At 43.3% G+C, this 14,649-nt stretch overlaps 1 protein-coding gene across 1 annotated transcript; it reads left to right on the forward strand.

Moving 5' to 3' along the window:
* The first annotated feature begins 190 nt into the window (after positions 1-190).
* LOC135900704 (tetratricopeptide repeat protein 1-like) lies at positions 191-14,211 on the forward strand. Its single transcript, XM_065430249.1, has 7 exons — positions 191-350; positions 697-969; positions 3,119-3,292; positions 9,796-9,832; positions 11,248-11,396; positions 13,724-13,778; positions 13,878-14,211. Exons 2-7 carry the CDS (start codon positions 715-717, stop codon positions 13,991-13,993), a joined length of 786 nt encoding a protein of 261 aa, XP_065286321.1. The 5' UTR covers positions 191-350; positions 697-714; the 3' UTR covers positions 13,994-14,211.
* The last annotated feature ends 438 nt before the right edge of the window (positions 14,212-14,649 follow it).

Here is a 14,649-nt window from a genome sequence, read left to right on the forward strand (position 1 = left end):
CATTGCTCTAACCAACGTTCGCTCTAACTAATGCTTGCTCTAACAAAGACGCTGGCCAATGAGTATAATCTAAAATATTGCAAAAACAGAACATTATGTCAACAAAACGAGTCAATATCTTAAGATAGAAATATATAAGCTAATATATTTTTTTAAACGAAGAAATTCGCGTTTCAATATTTTTGCAATCTTGAGGCAGGAAGTCTGCGGAAACGTTGTCTTCCCCTAGCAACCATGGTCCTCTAGTTGCAAGCTTCTCGCGCACTTCGCTTCATTGAGAATATAAATGTGGACATGTTGATGGCTTAAGTTAAATTTTATGACATTGGCTGTACAAGGCTGCTGTTGCGGTAAGCTACTATATGATCACTGGATTGCGCTTACGTGTCGTTGATAATCATGTTTGTCTGCTTTGGTTCTGTACAGCGGCGAACTATGCTGCGATAATCCTACTTAAAGTGCTCATCTGCTTTCGCTGGGAAAAAAAGAAAACGTCGATGCAACCTAATTGCGTCGTATTGAATTCAGTGCTTAGAGTGAACTCTGAAGTGATGTAGCCACTGAGAACTGCTTTGGGTTCTCAACTATTTTAAGTCGTCGCATCTGTCATCATCAGTTGACAGGTTTCGTATTCTCTTGAATGGGCGCTGTTTCACCGAGAAAGACATAACATTTTATTTTGTATTTATTTTGCAGCCATCTGTGCGTCTCATCATGGCATCAAGCCCGAAAAGTAAATATTTGGACGATCTCAAAAAATCGGCATCAGTCGCGGCGGGTACTGCCGTGAAAGAGGATACCAATAAATCCTCCGAAGACAAATTCGAGGACACCAGTGAAGCCTTCGAAGAAAAATGGCAGGGCGCCGGCTCTGAGAACACCGAAGACGATGGCGAAGAGGACTTGTATATAATAGATGAAGAAGAGCTCGAGAAACTTGAGAAGACGATGACCGATGAGGAGCGAAAGGTGTGGCAGTAGTTCTTTTGCAGTTCTTGCATGGCTTCATTTCGTGCAGTAAGCACAGCCACCACTGATGTGGTGCAGAACACATTATACGTGTACGATTCAAGCATGATAGTTACAAAGTTTACTTCATTATTCGCATTCACCAGCGCGTCATATCAGTCGCGTTTCAGTTCAGTTAACTGCGCTGGAGTTTTTACACAAGGGAATAAATAGGAGACAGGGACAAACATGTGCGCAAACTTCCAACTGTTTATTGTACGCAGGCGCAAGTCACATGTAAAAGATGAGAAAGGGTGGCAGAAAGTAAGCAAAAACAAGGACTACAAGATGGAGATTAGTCATATATGCGCTTATGAAATTGCGTTACAAGGATGGGTGGATCGAACGTGCGTCAATGAATTCTAAGGCCGCACCTCCCGCTCCACGTGGTTTTCCGAGTCATTTTTTAGCATAAAATAAGCTTCTAAAATTTCTCGTGTTTAAAGCTGCAGTGTGCTAAATCCATCATTTCATTGAAGGTAGGCTTGCAGCCACACCATGCACTGTGTACTGCCAAATTTCCTGGTGACTGGATCGTTTCTGTTGCCTATCTGTGTCCTCTTAACCTGGTGTCAATGCAGGAGAAAGGGATCTTGTAGACAACATTGTTTACACATGTGAAATGCCTAGTGGCATGTTTTATTTTGCACCTGCTCTTGGTTGGCATTTCTGTGGTGTCATTAACTGTTGTGCATTGGCCTTTTGTTTTTGTAGCTCAAAGAAAAGGAAAGAAAAAAACACCTTTGTGCCGTGCCTTTCGCTAATCGATCATTTAAGGCCATGTGAAATTTTGTGCATATAAGGGATCATGGTTACCTTCCTATTAAGCTCTATGGTGTTGGGCTGCTGAGCACCAGGTCGTGGGATCGAATCCCGGCCACGGTGGCCGCATTTCTATGCGGGCGAAATGCGAAAACGCCCGTGTGCTTACATTCAGGTGCACGTTAAAAAACCCCAGGTGGTCGAAATTTCCGGAGTCCTCCACTACGGCGTGCCTCATAATCAGAAAGTGGTTTTGGCACGTAAAACCTCATAATTTTTTTTTTCCTATTAAGCTCACCATCTGCTGCACCTAATCGTGTAGACAGTGTTGTCTACAAGATCCCTTTCATGTGCAGGAAATTGTACATAGAGCAGACAGGCTACTGCATTAGCACCAGGTTAACAGAATACAGGTATGTTCTATTTGCCAAGAAATTTGGCGGCATACTGCGCAGGTGTGGCTGCAAGCCTATCTTCAGTGAAACCATGGCTTTGGCACACTGCTACTCTAAGGAAGCACAAGCAAGTCTAGAAGTCATGTTATGATAAACAATTACTCGGGAAACCATGTGAGCACCCATTCTGTGGTACTGGGAGAAGCAAGCAGCTTTCAATTTCATTGATGAATATTAGATCAACCCATCCTTGTCATTTCACTTTCAGAAATGCATATGTGACTGTCATTTCCCTCTTCTACTTCTTGTTTTGATTTACTTTCTGCCATCATTTCTTGTCTATGTATATAACATGTGCCTGCGTACAATAATCAGTTCAAAGTTTGCTCACATGTTTGCCTGTGTCACCTTTTTTATTCACCTTTGTGACCCGCCGTGATGGTGTAGTAGCTGTGGCATCGTGCTGCTAAGCCCAAAGGTGTGGGACCAAATCTCGGCCACGACGGCTATATTTCAATGGGAGTGAAATGAAAGAACACCTGTGTACGGTGCATTGGGTGCATGTTAAAGAACCCCAGGTGGCCAAAGATAATACGAAGTCCCCCACTGCACCGTGCCTCATAATCATATTGTGGTTTTTGCATGACTTTAATTTGTAATTGTCTCTTGTATAATATTCCAGCGCACTTAACCGAACAGTGCTGTACCAACTAGCCCCATTTGATTTTATTGATTTGTGCGAGTTGATACATGGTTCTCAGCAGGGCCCTACTAGTGCTGTACCTTCAACTTCGTCTTTGCTTACTAGGTTCGCTTTCCTATTCTTTTCAGTGGCATCTTCCAGCTCAAGCCTGCTTGCTGTCAGCCCTTATTGCTACTAGTTGTTACTATGTGTCTGCGTTGCTGACTATAGCAGTTCTTTCCTGTTGATGAGTTACGTGTATTTTTCACAGGCCAACAAGGAGCGTGCACTAAAGATGAAAGAAGATGGAAATGTGAGCTTCAAGGCGGGCCAGTACCTTGATGCGATGGAGACTTACACAGAAGCATTGAAGATATGCCCCATCTCCAACTCAGCGGAACGCTCTGTCCTCTACTCAAATAGAGGTGCCACATGGGCTAGGCTGGTGGGTAGATTTTTTTTTTTAATGGAAGAATTTCTACATTTGTGCATCGGCTACAGATGGAGCTCCAATGTGCCATGGAATTGGTTATGGCCCAAATGGATTTCATATACTATCTTGAGTAAAAAAAAAAAAATACAGCTCCAGAAATTGCCTGGCATAGTTGGAGATAGTTCAACAGAAGAATTTTAAGGTACCAATACACTTCTACAGCTTGGAATTTGGAGATTCACCTTCTCACACTTAACCCTTCCAATGGAATAGGCTCGTTTATTGAGTACTGAGAGGTCTTTATGAACTCTTACAAGAGGGTTTACACCTCTTTAAACTTCTTCTGAGGGTAAGAACGAATTGAATAAAATGTAAGGTGAAGCCCTTTCTTGTTCTTTAAAAATTACGTTTGGCTTAATGTCACCCTCTGATTGATTGAAAAAGAGCAAAGTTTAGCAAAAAAGATTTCAACATAAAAAATAAACATGGCATAAGTCTTGTGTTTCATTGGCAGAAAGTTATAATCATGAAAGAAAATGACAATAAAATAATTGCTGAGGCTGGAACATCAGAGATTGGACTGGGAGGATCAGCAGAAAACTGCCAAATTGAAATGCTGATAGTAGTAAACACATTGTTTTGTGTTCCTTGAAAGTTGATTTCAGTGTTCCTACCAAGTAATATAAAGTGGCTCTTCTGTGAACAGAAAATATTTTCATCAAACCGTTTGCTACAATGCTAAAAAAAAGAAACAAATTTTTGCCATTAATTTCTTTGACATTAGAGAGTTTTAAAAGCATGTCCAGCACTCGCGTAAATGCGAGCAGACTGGCCGTTTTACCAGATGAATGGAGGTGCAAATGTGAATGACCTGTATGGTGCAGCCACCTGGTGGCAAAGAGCTCAATCAGACAAACACAGAGCTAATATTCCAGTAATGATGTGTTTTCTATTTCACTGCTGGTATGAATTTTCGGCAATGGTGTAGTTGTGTTGCTGCTGAAACATTACACCTGCAGCAAAGTAAAACGTACTTGGTAACTGCAATATTAGTGGCGTTTGTCTGGTTGGGTGCATGGTGCAGCAACCAGGTAGCTGCACCTTGCAGTGGCTGCTCACGTTCATGCCTCTACCCCTCTGGTAAAATGTCTAGTCTGCCTGTGCCTGGACAAGGTAAAGCTCTCTATTCTCTGTCATTTAGCATTATAGCACATTCTCCTTGGAATTCTCAGTACTTCAGGTGGCCCTCCTAAATTAGAGGATTTGTGTAATTATTGTTGTCCTTTGAAACAAAGATCATATTTCTTTCTTTCTTTCTTTATTGATTATTTGAGCGCAGTCCGTAGTCCTTCCACGTGCTGATCAAAGGTAGAAAGAATCATGACACAGTCAAGATAAACAAGACAGGACTGCCATTTTAACCCGGAGAGCAGTGTCCACCATCAGCTGAAAACTGGCAGGTGCGGAACAGAGGCTGAATGGAAGTACCTTGCATTCGTATAGCCCATGTGGTGTGACGAATGCTGTCTTCTCATGCTCTCTTTCGTCCACTTCTATTTGCTAGTATCCGCTTTTGAAGTCGAGAGAGGAAAAGAATTTTGCATCCTGTAGTCTATCAAGGGTGTCATCGTTTGTCGGAAGTGGACAGGCATCCCGCTTGGTGACAATGTTCAACTTTCAATAATCAATGCAGAAGCGCAAGGTCTTATCCTTTTTCTTTTAGCAGCACCACAGGCGACGCCCACGCACTGGTCAATAGTGGAATTATGCCGTTTCTAAGCATTTCATCGACTTGGTTGCTGATGATCTCTCCTTCGGCAGCACTCGGCAGTGATGCTGGCAAATAGGCCTCAAGCATTGTCAACAATAATACGGTGTTTGGCGGTGGATGTTCTCTGGACTTTTGATGTCGTTGAGAAACACGAGGCGAATTCTCGTACAAGGTTCCCTATTTGCTGCTTCTGGTTCGGTGATAGCATGGCTTTGATGTTGATGGATGCGAGTATGGAGTCTACATTGTCAGAATTGAGTAGTGCAGCATTGGAAGGGCTAAAATCCATAATCTGTACGTAATCGTTAAGGTGAGCAGTGGCTGTTCCCTTCGCAACATGCTGGACTTCATTTCTAAAATTAGGAAGACATTCGAACACCTGTCACGTAGCCGAACAAGACCCCTTGCCATGCAGATCTGCAGATCCCTTTTTCGAGTAAGCGCCCAGTGTTGCTGTCTATTCCTTCATAGTCACAGAATACAACTATGCTGGATCTTGGGAGTGTCATGACGACGTCGCATATAATCTGAAGCGCATCAAATTGTTCTTCACACTCGAACGTCACGATGGCATGCTTCATTGAGAACGACACAAGATTCCTGCAAGTTGATTACTGCACCATTCTCCTGCAGAAAGTCCATTCCAGTAATTAAATCCCGTGAGCATTCTGACCGGACAATGAAACTAGCGACGTATGTAAAGCCACACATTCCAATTCTAGAAGTGCACCTGCCCACCGGGTCGATAAGGTGTCCTCCGGCAGTTCGAATTTGCGGCCCTCCCCAAGGAGTCGGTACTTTCTTCAGTCTTCTGGCAACTGCTTTACTCATAACTGAATTATCTGCGCCTGTGTCTACTAGAGCAGTAATTTCACAGCCGTCTATAAATGCACATAAATCGGAAGCAGCGTCACTCTTTCCGTAACTGCTCTCGCGTCTGTCATTATATTTCGGAATCAGCGCTGGAGGCTCTGTTCTTGCATTGACAGCGGCCTTACCTCCACAGGTCGCCGGTATTAGTTTTCCCGATGTGGGTTTTGGGAGCGTCGCCTTGGGGAGCCTGAGGATGGATGCGGGCTCGGTGATCAATACCTCAGCAGCACTGTTGACCAAGGTTGATGTTGCTGTGAAGTGTGTGGGCTTTGGCGCGTTGACAAATACTCCTGGATTTCAAAAGGGTGCTCATCGTTTCTTGGGCAAGGAGCGTTTATGGAAAACCCTCGAAGTCCCATCCTGTGGTATTCGCACATCCTGTAGAGATTACCAGGCTCGCCGCAGTGGTAGCACAGTCGGATTCTATTAGGAGTGCGCCGTACATCAGCCTTGCGGTATCTCGTCTCGGGTGGAGGCGGCATGAACCGAGGTTTGGGTACATGGGTAGTTCCCATGACGAACGTACGTCCACGGGATCATCTGAGTACTTCAGCGTACGATACCGTCAGCTGTAGTGGTGACGATGCTTGTGGCTGTGCTCGCGGACTGCTTGTCTCACTTCTTCGCGAACCACTTCTGCTAATGAAGAGACGACTGTAGGGTCATTGTTCAGTTGTTGCCTCTGGGGCTCTTCTCGAACTACAGACCTAACGAGTTCTCGTAAGACCTCGATGCTGTTCCTGAACATTGCCGACATAGCATCCATAAAAGCGACATTCATATCGCAGTTGTAGAGCTTCCCCTGCTGTTGAAGTGTCCTTTCCATAGTTGTCGCCTTGGAGCGTAATTCAGTGACGGTGTGTGGAGGGCTTCGAACTAAACCGGCAAAAAGCTCCTGCTTCACACCATGCATCAGATGTCAAAGATTCTTGTCCTCGCTCATGCTCAGACCGGCCCGGCGGAATAAGCAGGACGTATCTTCAGCATACATAGCCACACTTTCGTTGTTTCGTTGGCATCTTGCTTGCAAAGAAGCTTCAGCTCTTTCCCTGCGGTCTGTGCTTGGATATGTGGCCAACAGCTCCCGTCGGAAGTCATCCCACGACCGGAGGGCAGCTTCATGGTTTTCAAACCACGTTCGTGCACAGTCTTGGAACGCGAAGTAAACGTTGCGGAGCTGCTGGTTTTTGTCCCATCCATTGTAGTTTGCGAAGCACTCAAAACCTTCTAACCAGTCCTCGGCATCTTCGAAGGTGTCGCCGTAGAAAGGCTTGGGAGTCCATGGCTGATCAACAACGATGCAGGTTGAGGTGGTCTGGGATGTCATTTCGGTTTTGTGTGTTGCTGCTACTCTGGTTGGCTCCAGCAAAAGAGGAAACTCGGGTGGCTCACCATATAGGCGATGGCTCGTGCGCTGGTGGACAGGCATGAGCTTGTTGGGTCTGAAATGGCGTGGTTCCGGGCTGCTTTCTCTAACTCGAATGGGGCTGGAATTCTTTACCCCGCACCTCCACCAGAATTGTAATGAACAGTTCAAGAGTTCAGACAAAACTATTTATTGTGGGCTAGGTTATGCCCGGGGAGTAAATAAAAAGATGACTGCCGCGTTCTAAAAAGGAGATAGGAATGCCTTCTCTTTTTTTTTCGAGCGCCGCTTCACCTCTTGTACAGTATTCGCCAACAGTGGTCACATACGATGCAAGTGCATGCGATGAATGCACGTGCCATTATGTCTTCGTCTTTTTCAGCAATACAGTGAAACTTCGTTAAACCATAGTTGGCCGTAGCTTGAAAAAAGTATCTACTAAACGGTAGTACTGCTTAACTGAAATAACATGAGATCGCCCATTTAACTGTCAAAAACTGAACTCGGAGAGAGTGTGATGAAAGGAGAAAGAACATGCAGTATTTATTCACTTCGCGGGACAAAAGTGTTATTTTCGTTTGATGCCGCGGTAGCCTTGCAGTGACGACAGCGGCCTCAAACTTACTGAAGCTGCGAGCCAGCTTTTCAGCCAGCCCTCTCTTCTCAGCAAACACTCGCATGGCAGATTCCTCGTTGGCGTTGCATATTCTCCTTGCACGGCCGTGGTAGCGCTGCAGACGTCGTGGGGTGCTGTTCTTGTCACGACGATTGCATTCATGAGGTTGATGTAACAAGCAGCTTCTGCCACTGTCGGGCCTGAATCGTCCGTGCTGTCACTTTCCGTGTCATCCTCATCACTCTCGTTAGGCCATACTTCGGCAACAACAGAGGCAACGATGGTGAAAAGTCAAACCTCGTAGCCAATATCTCTTCATGGCCACAGCAGCACTGCCAAGCAATTTCTTCGCATTCCAAATTCCATACGTTGTAGTCAACAGTAGATCCCTGTTGCGTACCAGTGCCGACTTCTTTGTGGTACGTTCGATAAGACAAACAATGTCTAATTTTTCTTGTATGCTGAGCACCCGACATCCTTTTTATCCGAGCTTCGGCATGATGCGAGTCCTTGCTTGCACGATGCCACAACACTATCTGGCACGGCGTGGAAATGATGTTGATGTGGCTTCACACGGAAAAGCACAGGGCGCTTGGAGGCCGTTGTTCTGATCTCTGAGGCTTGTTGTTCTGCCGGGCCACCCGATGACGACGACGCACCGCTGGGATTGCGCGGCGTAAAGGGAAAACACTATGTGTTAACCTATATGCATGCAATAAGCTGGTACAGTTTATGCACATACAAAACACATTATGTTCAATGGCCGCTGAGTTGGGGATTTGACTTTACTACTTTGAAAACGAAAGTACTGTTTAAGTGGGTATGGTTTAAAGAGGTTTTACTGTACACCGTTGTCTTCTTGGAGGGCGCATGAACCTGCGCGCAATTTAAAGATGGTTTCTGCCTTGTATCAATATGTTAATTTGATAGTAAAGTTGGTTTCGAAACACTAGACCTTGTATCATCAATATTATCATGATGTCATGACAAAGAGCAAAACTTGCTGGTGTTGTGTACCAATAGGACTAGGGATTATGACATTGCTCATAAAAAAAAAAGAATAAGCAAGAATGCTGCTTGTTTCTTCTGGCTGCGCTTGCATCTGGCAACCACAGCTACTGTATAAATGGAGCGACCCATTGTATCATGTCATTATGGCTCGTCCACCTCCTGAGTACCGAAACTGAAAGGTTAATCGGAAGAAGTATTATAGTAGCTTATTCAGTGGACTCTGATACTTGCCAGTATATTTTCTAGATTTTAGAGGGTTTGCATCTTCATTAAACAAAAAATATGAGTAAAATATGTCAGTGCTTCTATTAAAAACTAAAAACTGCAAGAATTCTTGTTCGCTAATGTTTGCAACACTATAATTTCTGTACGTACTTGTATAGTTGTGTTTGTGGCGTTCTGTTGCTGATGATGCCGCAGGTTTGATTCCTGGCTATGGCAGCTGCATTGCGATGAGGTAGAATCTAAAGAACACTGGAATAGTAAGAACGTTGGGTACAGAACTAAGAACACCGAGTGGTCAGACTTAAACCGGAGCCCTCTGCTAAGGCATCTCTCATAGTCTGTGTGTCTTCTTGGACATTGTGCCCAATCAGTCACATTAGGAAGAACTCATTTTCTACTATAAGGTTGGAATGATATGTTGTGCATATATTTTTTTGTTCAGGGTATCCCTACGTTAACTTGTCTCATTTCAGCGTGCTACTGAGATTAAATCTATCCTAGAACTAGTGTCGGTTATCTCAAAATTTTCTTGGAAGTTGCATACAAACAAGACTCTTCAGCATTCTTAAGGTATTTTGTTAGGGCTTTATATTTTAATTCTGTATTGGTTATTATTTTCCTCCTAGTTTATATTATCTTGCTGTTTTCTGCAGGAAAAGAACAAATTGGCAATTAAAGATTGCACAAAAGGTGAGTGGCAATTTTATAAAATCACAGCAGTGTAATATAGTTCATAAAGGAATTCAACTACTATGTGAATCAAAGTACAATGTACACTTTGTCGAAGGCTGAAATTTCACCAAGCTAGAGCTAAATGCATCTTTCTAAACAGGTCTTGAACCACCCCTCGGGCCTGGCAAAAAACATAGTCCGCAGATAGCATACGCTGCTCTGAACATTTCACTTGTGTTTTGCAGTCATGCGCAGTACATAGAGCTCACAAAAGGAGTGCAAAGTAACCTTTCTCTCAAACGCTTTCTTTTCAATGGAAGCCTGTTCCTCACTCTATTCCGGATGCTTTACTTCATGATATAGCAGATTCCGATACATGGCTAGTATTTGCCAATAGCTGACATCAATCAAGAATAGTTTATGGATTTGTGTGCTTCTTCCTACTGTTACTGTGTATATTTATAGAGTAAGTTTAATGAACAGGCTGAAGTAAGAGAAAATGTGCTTTTGAATTTCATTAATAATTGCATACTTCCAGAGGAAGCAGACTATCATTTGCTTGCACTCAGTAGTGGCCATCCATGTAGGAATTAAACTTTGACCATCCTGCTTTTCTGTGTTGTAGCCGACAGGTCTCCCTAATTCTGACTAGTTTTGGATGCTCAACTAGCCTCGAACCAAACGAAACTTAAGGTCAGACCACATGCATGCTTGCCATCGCGTGCTCACTCCTGGCTGCTCCTGGTTAGGTGCCTTGACAGGCGTCGCTTCATATTGAGTTATTGATAGCGCTTCAGTATGCACAGGTTGGATGTGGCTACTATCCGTCGGTCAAGCTGTGCAGGGCAAAGCCGGTCCACACCACGTAGTGCGGCCAGACTTGAACATACGAGTTTGAGCATGCACTTGAGTCTTGTCGTGCACAAAGCAAACGCTGTGCGTACGCACTGCAATTGCATGTAGCTGCAGTCTACTACGTAGCGTAGATATCGCAGCCACCATGGGGTGCTGTGACAAGTCCGCTGGCTGAGCACACACGGCGTGCTGACTCTAACGACAACCTCGTTTTGCGCGTTGTAGGCACCAAAGTTGGAAGTAGTGGTGTCTATGTGAACATCCAAAATCAAATTTGAACTGTGCACCGTGATGACGTTCACTAGGCAGAACGTTGTGGGCATGCCCCACACTGCCATAGCCTTCGCAGTGCATGGATTGAAGAAAGAGCAGAAGCACTGCGAAGGGGATGTTTGATTGCCGATAACTACGCTTCTGCTGAATGCATTGAAGTACTTTTTGTGGTGAAGTATTTCTGAAATAGCCTAATTTAACTTCAGATGCATTCCTCCACTTCGATAAAAAGTGGTTCAGGGCCCCTTGCAACTCTGTGTGTGGACCTAGCGCTGATTTTTTTCTTTTGTTTTTTTTTTCCTCAGCCATTGAGCTGAACCCTTCCTATTTGAAGCCTCTTTTGAAGAGAGCTTGGCTTTACAAGGAGACAAAAAATCTGGATGAAGCTTTGAAGGACTACCAACGTGTCCTGGAGCTGGATCCCAGCATTGGAGAAGCGAGGCATGCATGCATGGTGAGGCACTTTTTGATAACATTTTCAAACTTCCATCATGTTGGATGGGTGTTTGATATATTCTTCTTTCTTTCATGTGGTGCCGTCTGTCTCCTGTGGCTTCTGATTAAAACATGTTTCTAGCGCTACCTAATATGCCTAAGAAAATTGTAAGAAAACACAAAAGGTTTACCTGTGTACTTATGGAGTACAGTATAAGATTGGCGCATAAAAATTATTGTTTGGTATTGAATAAGAAGATGTGAAACAGCTCTGAGGAGTACTTTGTGGCAATAGCTTCTTTTTTTGTTGTATTTTCCTTCTTTTTAAGAACAGTTTCTTTTTGATACACCTCAAGGTTTTCGTCGTTGATATAGGGCAATCTAACACAGTAGAGGGTAGCCTGAGTGAGCAGGAGGAGAGTTAAGTGCAGAAAGGATAAGAACAGGTGTGTAGGGGGAGACGGAGGCATGGGATTAGTCGACACAGTCAATAATGTCACGCTCATAGGAAGTGCAGAGAGGGGAGTGCTAGGCCAACATCCTCTGCACATGAAAAGTGGCATGTGAGAAACGCAAAACTGTAACCAGAAAGCTCTTGTTAACTTTGACCACAGTCTTTCCTGGTTTATGCTAGAATTAAAAATTTTGTAAGGAAGAACTGAAATTTAGCTTTTTTTGTGCAAATTCTGGTTCAAATAAATGGTACAGATAAGCGTTCAAAATATATTTTCTTACTTTGAACTATCAAGCTAATTTATTAAAATCTTTAGTTGCAAATATTGCAGTTATGTGTCCCCTTCTCTTGTGTGTTCTGTGTGGCGCTCGCATGACACCACAATGAAGTCTATAGTGCCTAATTTTCCCTCTTTAAATGCCTAAGGGTATATTCTTTACTCAGGAGAATATGTATTGCATTTCAAGCATGGTGTAATTAAGTGATGTAATTGCCGAGTTTCAGTTATGCATAAGGGATCGACGTTGGGCTAGTTGGTGTTTCATTTGGAACAGGAAACAGTGTGCAAGTCGAGAGCTAAGAAAGATCTTTGTCGATCGTTCTTTGTCGTCGTCTTATGCGGTTTCCCCTTCAGTTATGCATTTCTTGTGGGATAAACAAACAAATCTTAGGCGTCTGAAAGACAAAATGCAGTGCATTAACTTGTTTGCTTAGGAGTTCGCATGTGTGTGAGGTGCACATGGATTAAAGTCGGGGGCAGCTCGGACTACTCACCATGCGCCAATTTCTTCTCGAAGGGGTCTCGGGCGCCCATGTCACTTGGCCAGTGAGCAATCTAAGTCAGTCTTGATGACTTTTAGATGAGCGGGTTATGTGGATATTTTTGGGCTACATTTTTATGTTGATCAGGCATCGTACAAAAGCACGTTTCAAAGTTCGCAACACGTTCGACCAGCTCTTAGTGTAACGTTTTTCTGTTTGTTTTCACATCTGCATCCATGGCGTGGCGAGATGTACTGGGTTTTGTGATAAGACCTAATTTCCATGTCTGCCTATTACAAAGGAAAGAACACCAAACCTTCAGAGTGTGATATGAGAAACGTTGTATTGTAGAGCTTCAGATAATTTTACTCCTTAGCCACTGGGAAATCATGGTGAATGATTTGTATTTGATATTTTTTTCTTTGTGTTGTATCTCTGGTAGTCAACCCCGTTGCTTGGGCGTGGGCTTGGTGCTTGCATATGTAATATCTTTTACTTTCCCTGCTGTGTGCTAGTCTAGCAAAAAAGTGGTTTGGCTGTGAATTTGTTATTTTTGGTTAGCAGTTTCATTTGCAAATAAAAAGAATGTTACTATAGTTTGTTTCCATTACTCATTTTTTGCCATTTCACACTACTAGCCCTGATGGCTACATTTTGGCTATAATATTCATCTGTTTTGGCTATGTAACTCTGCGCCATCTGGCAACACTGTTCTCATGAGGCACTTTCAGCTCCCCACATTTTTTTTACTACTGGATGGAGACTTCAGGCCTTGGAGGCCTGAAGTCATTGACATCCAAGTTAGCATCTTTTCTCTGGACTCAGGTGCTAGAATGCACACTGCTCTCACCTGTTGCAGGTTGTGTTGATCACCACCTTATGAAAGTGGGATTCAGTCACTTTGAGAATGTAACGTGTTGGCCTTGTACAAATAGTGAGATGTGGCTCTGCAAACTCTAATCTGGTAAAATGCAACCACTGTGAAAGTAACTGGCTCTTTGAATACACGACTTCAGAAGAAGCCGTGCCATGTGTTAGTATGGGCAGGCCCAGTTTCATTGTGTTTGCATTCTTTTTGCCTCCTGCATATAACATTGTCAAATCATGCAATCCATGCTTCTTTTCAACAGACACTACCTGATGAAATCAAAGAGAGAAATGAGAAATTGCAAGCTGAAATGCTAGGTAAGACAGCTGTGTATGCATGTGCTTTTTTTTTTTTTTTGTTAATCCTTGGAATCTTGATAGTTTCCGGTGTCTAAAAATTTTGTTTGTTCCATGCAGATAAGTTGAAGGAGCTTGGCAACCTTGTTCTAAGGCCATTTGGTATGTCAACTGACAATTTCAAGCTTACAAAAGATGGGGAAGGGGGTGGGTATAAAATACAGTTTCAGAAGTGAAGGTATTGTAAAGCGAAACCAAATAAAGTAAACAAATTTTTCTCATCGCCCTAGTTACGTATTATACCTGCAACATTCTTACGTAATTTCTATGAAAATTTACTAGTCTTGAAGACTTCCTCTTGCTGCAATATGTTGTGCGACACACTGTGTAGGATACTGGACGTTAATAAAATTTATGGAAAGCTCACCTACCTTTGTGAGCATGTAAGGCCTTATCTTTCGACCTTGTATCTGGCCTGGCATTGGCACCTTTGGTTATTGCTTATGGAAGAGGGAATAAAAGTGTTGATACATGATTTGATTAGTTACTTAGATGCATAGGTTGGCTGAATAAATAGACACTAGTTCACTGCTATTTCTTCTAGATATGTACTCACTCACCTCATGTCTACTCGCATTCATCAGTATTTACTTGTCTCCTTATTTGCACTTGCACGCATTTATACTTCTACTTCCACATTTCAGCGCTCACTTACATTCACGCTTACGTCCTCTCACACTAACATATACTGGCATTCATGCTCACCTTTACTCACAGTAATAGGCACTCATTCAAGCCTACTCACACTCACATAATACATACTCGCATGCACTCACCGACAATCACTCAAGTCTACTCACAACCTTTATCACTCACTCGCACACGCATGACT

The sequence above is a fragment of the Dermacentor albipictus genome, chromosome 1 (assembly GCF_038994185.2).
Source record: "Dermacentor albipictus isolate Rhodes 1998 colony chromosome 1, USDA_Dalb.pri_finalv2, whole genome shotgun sequence".
In the NCBI taxonomy this organism is placed as follows: Eukaryota; Metazoa; Arthropoda; class Arachnida; order Ixodida; family Ixodidae; genus Dermacentor; species Dermacentor albipictus.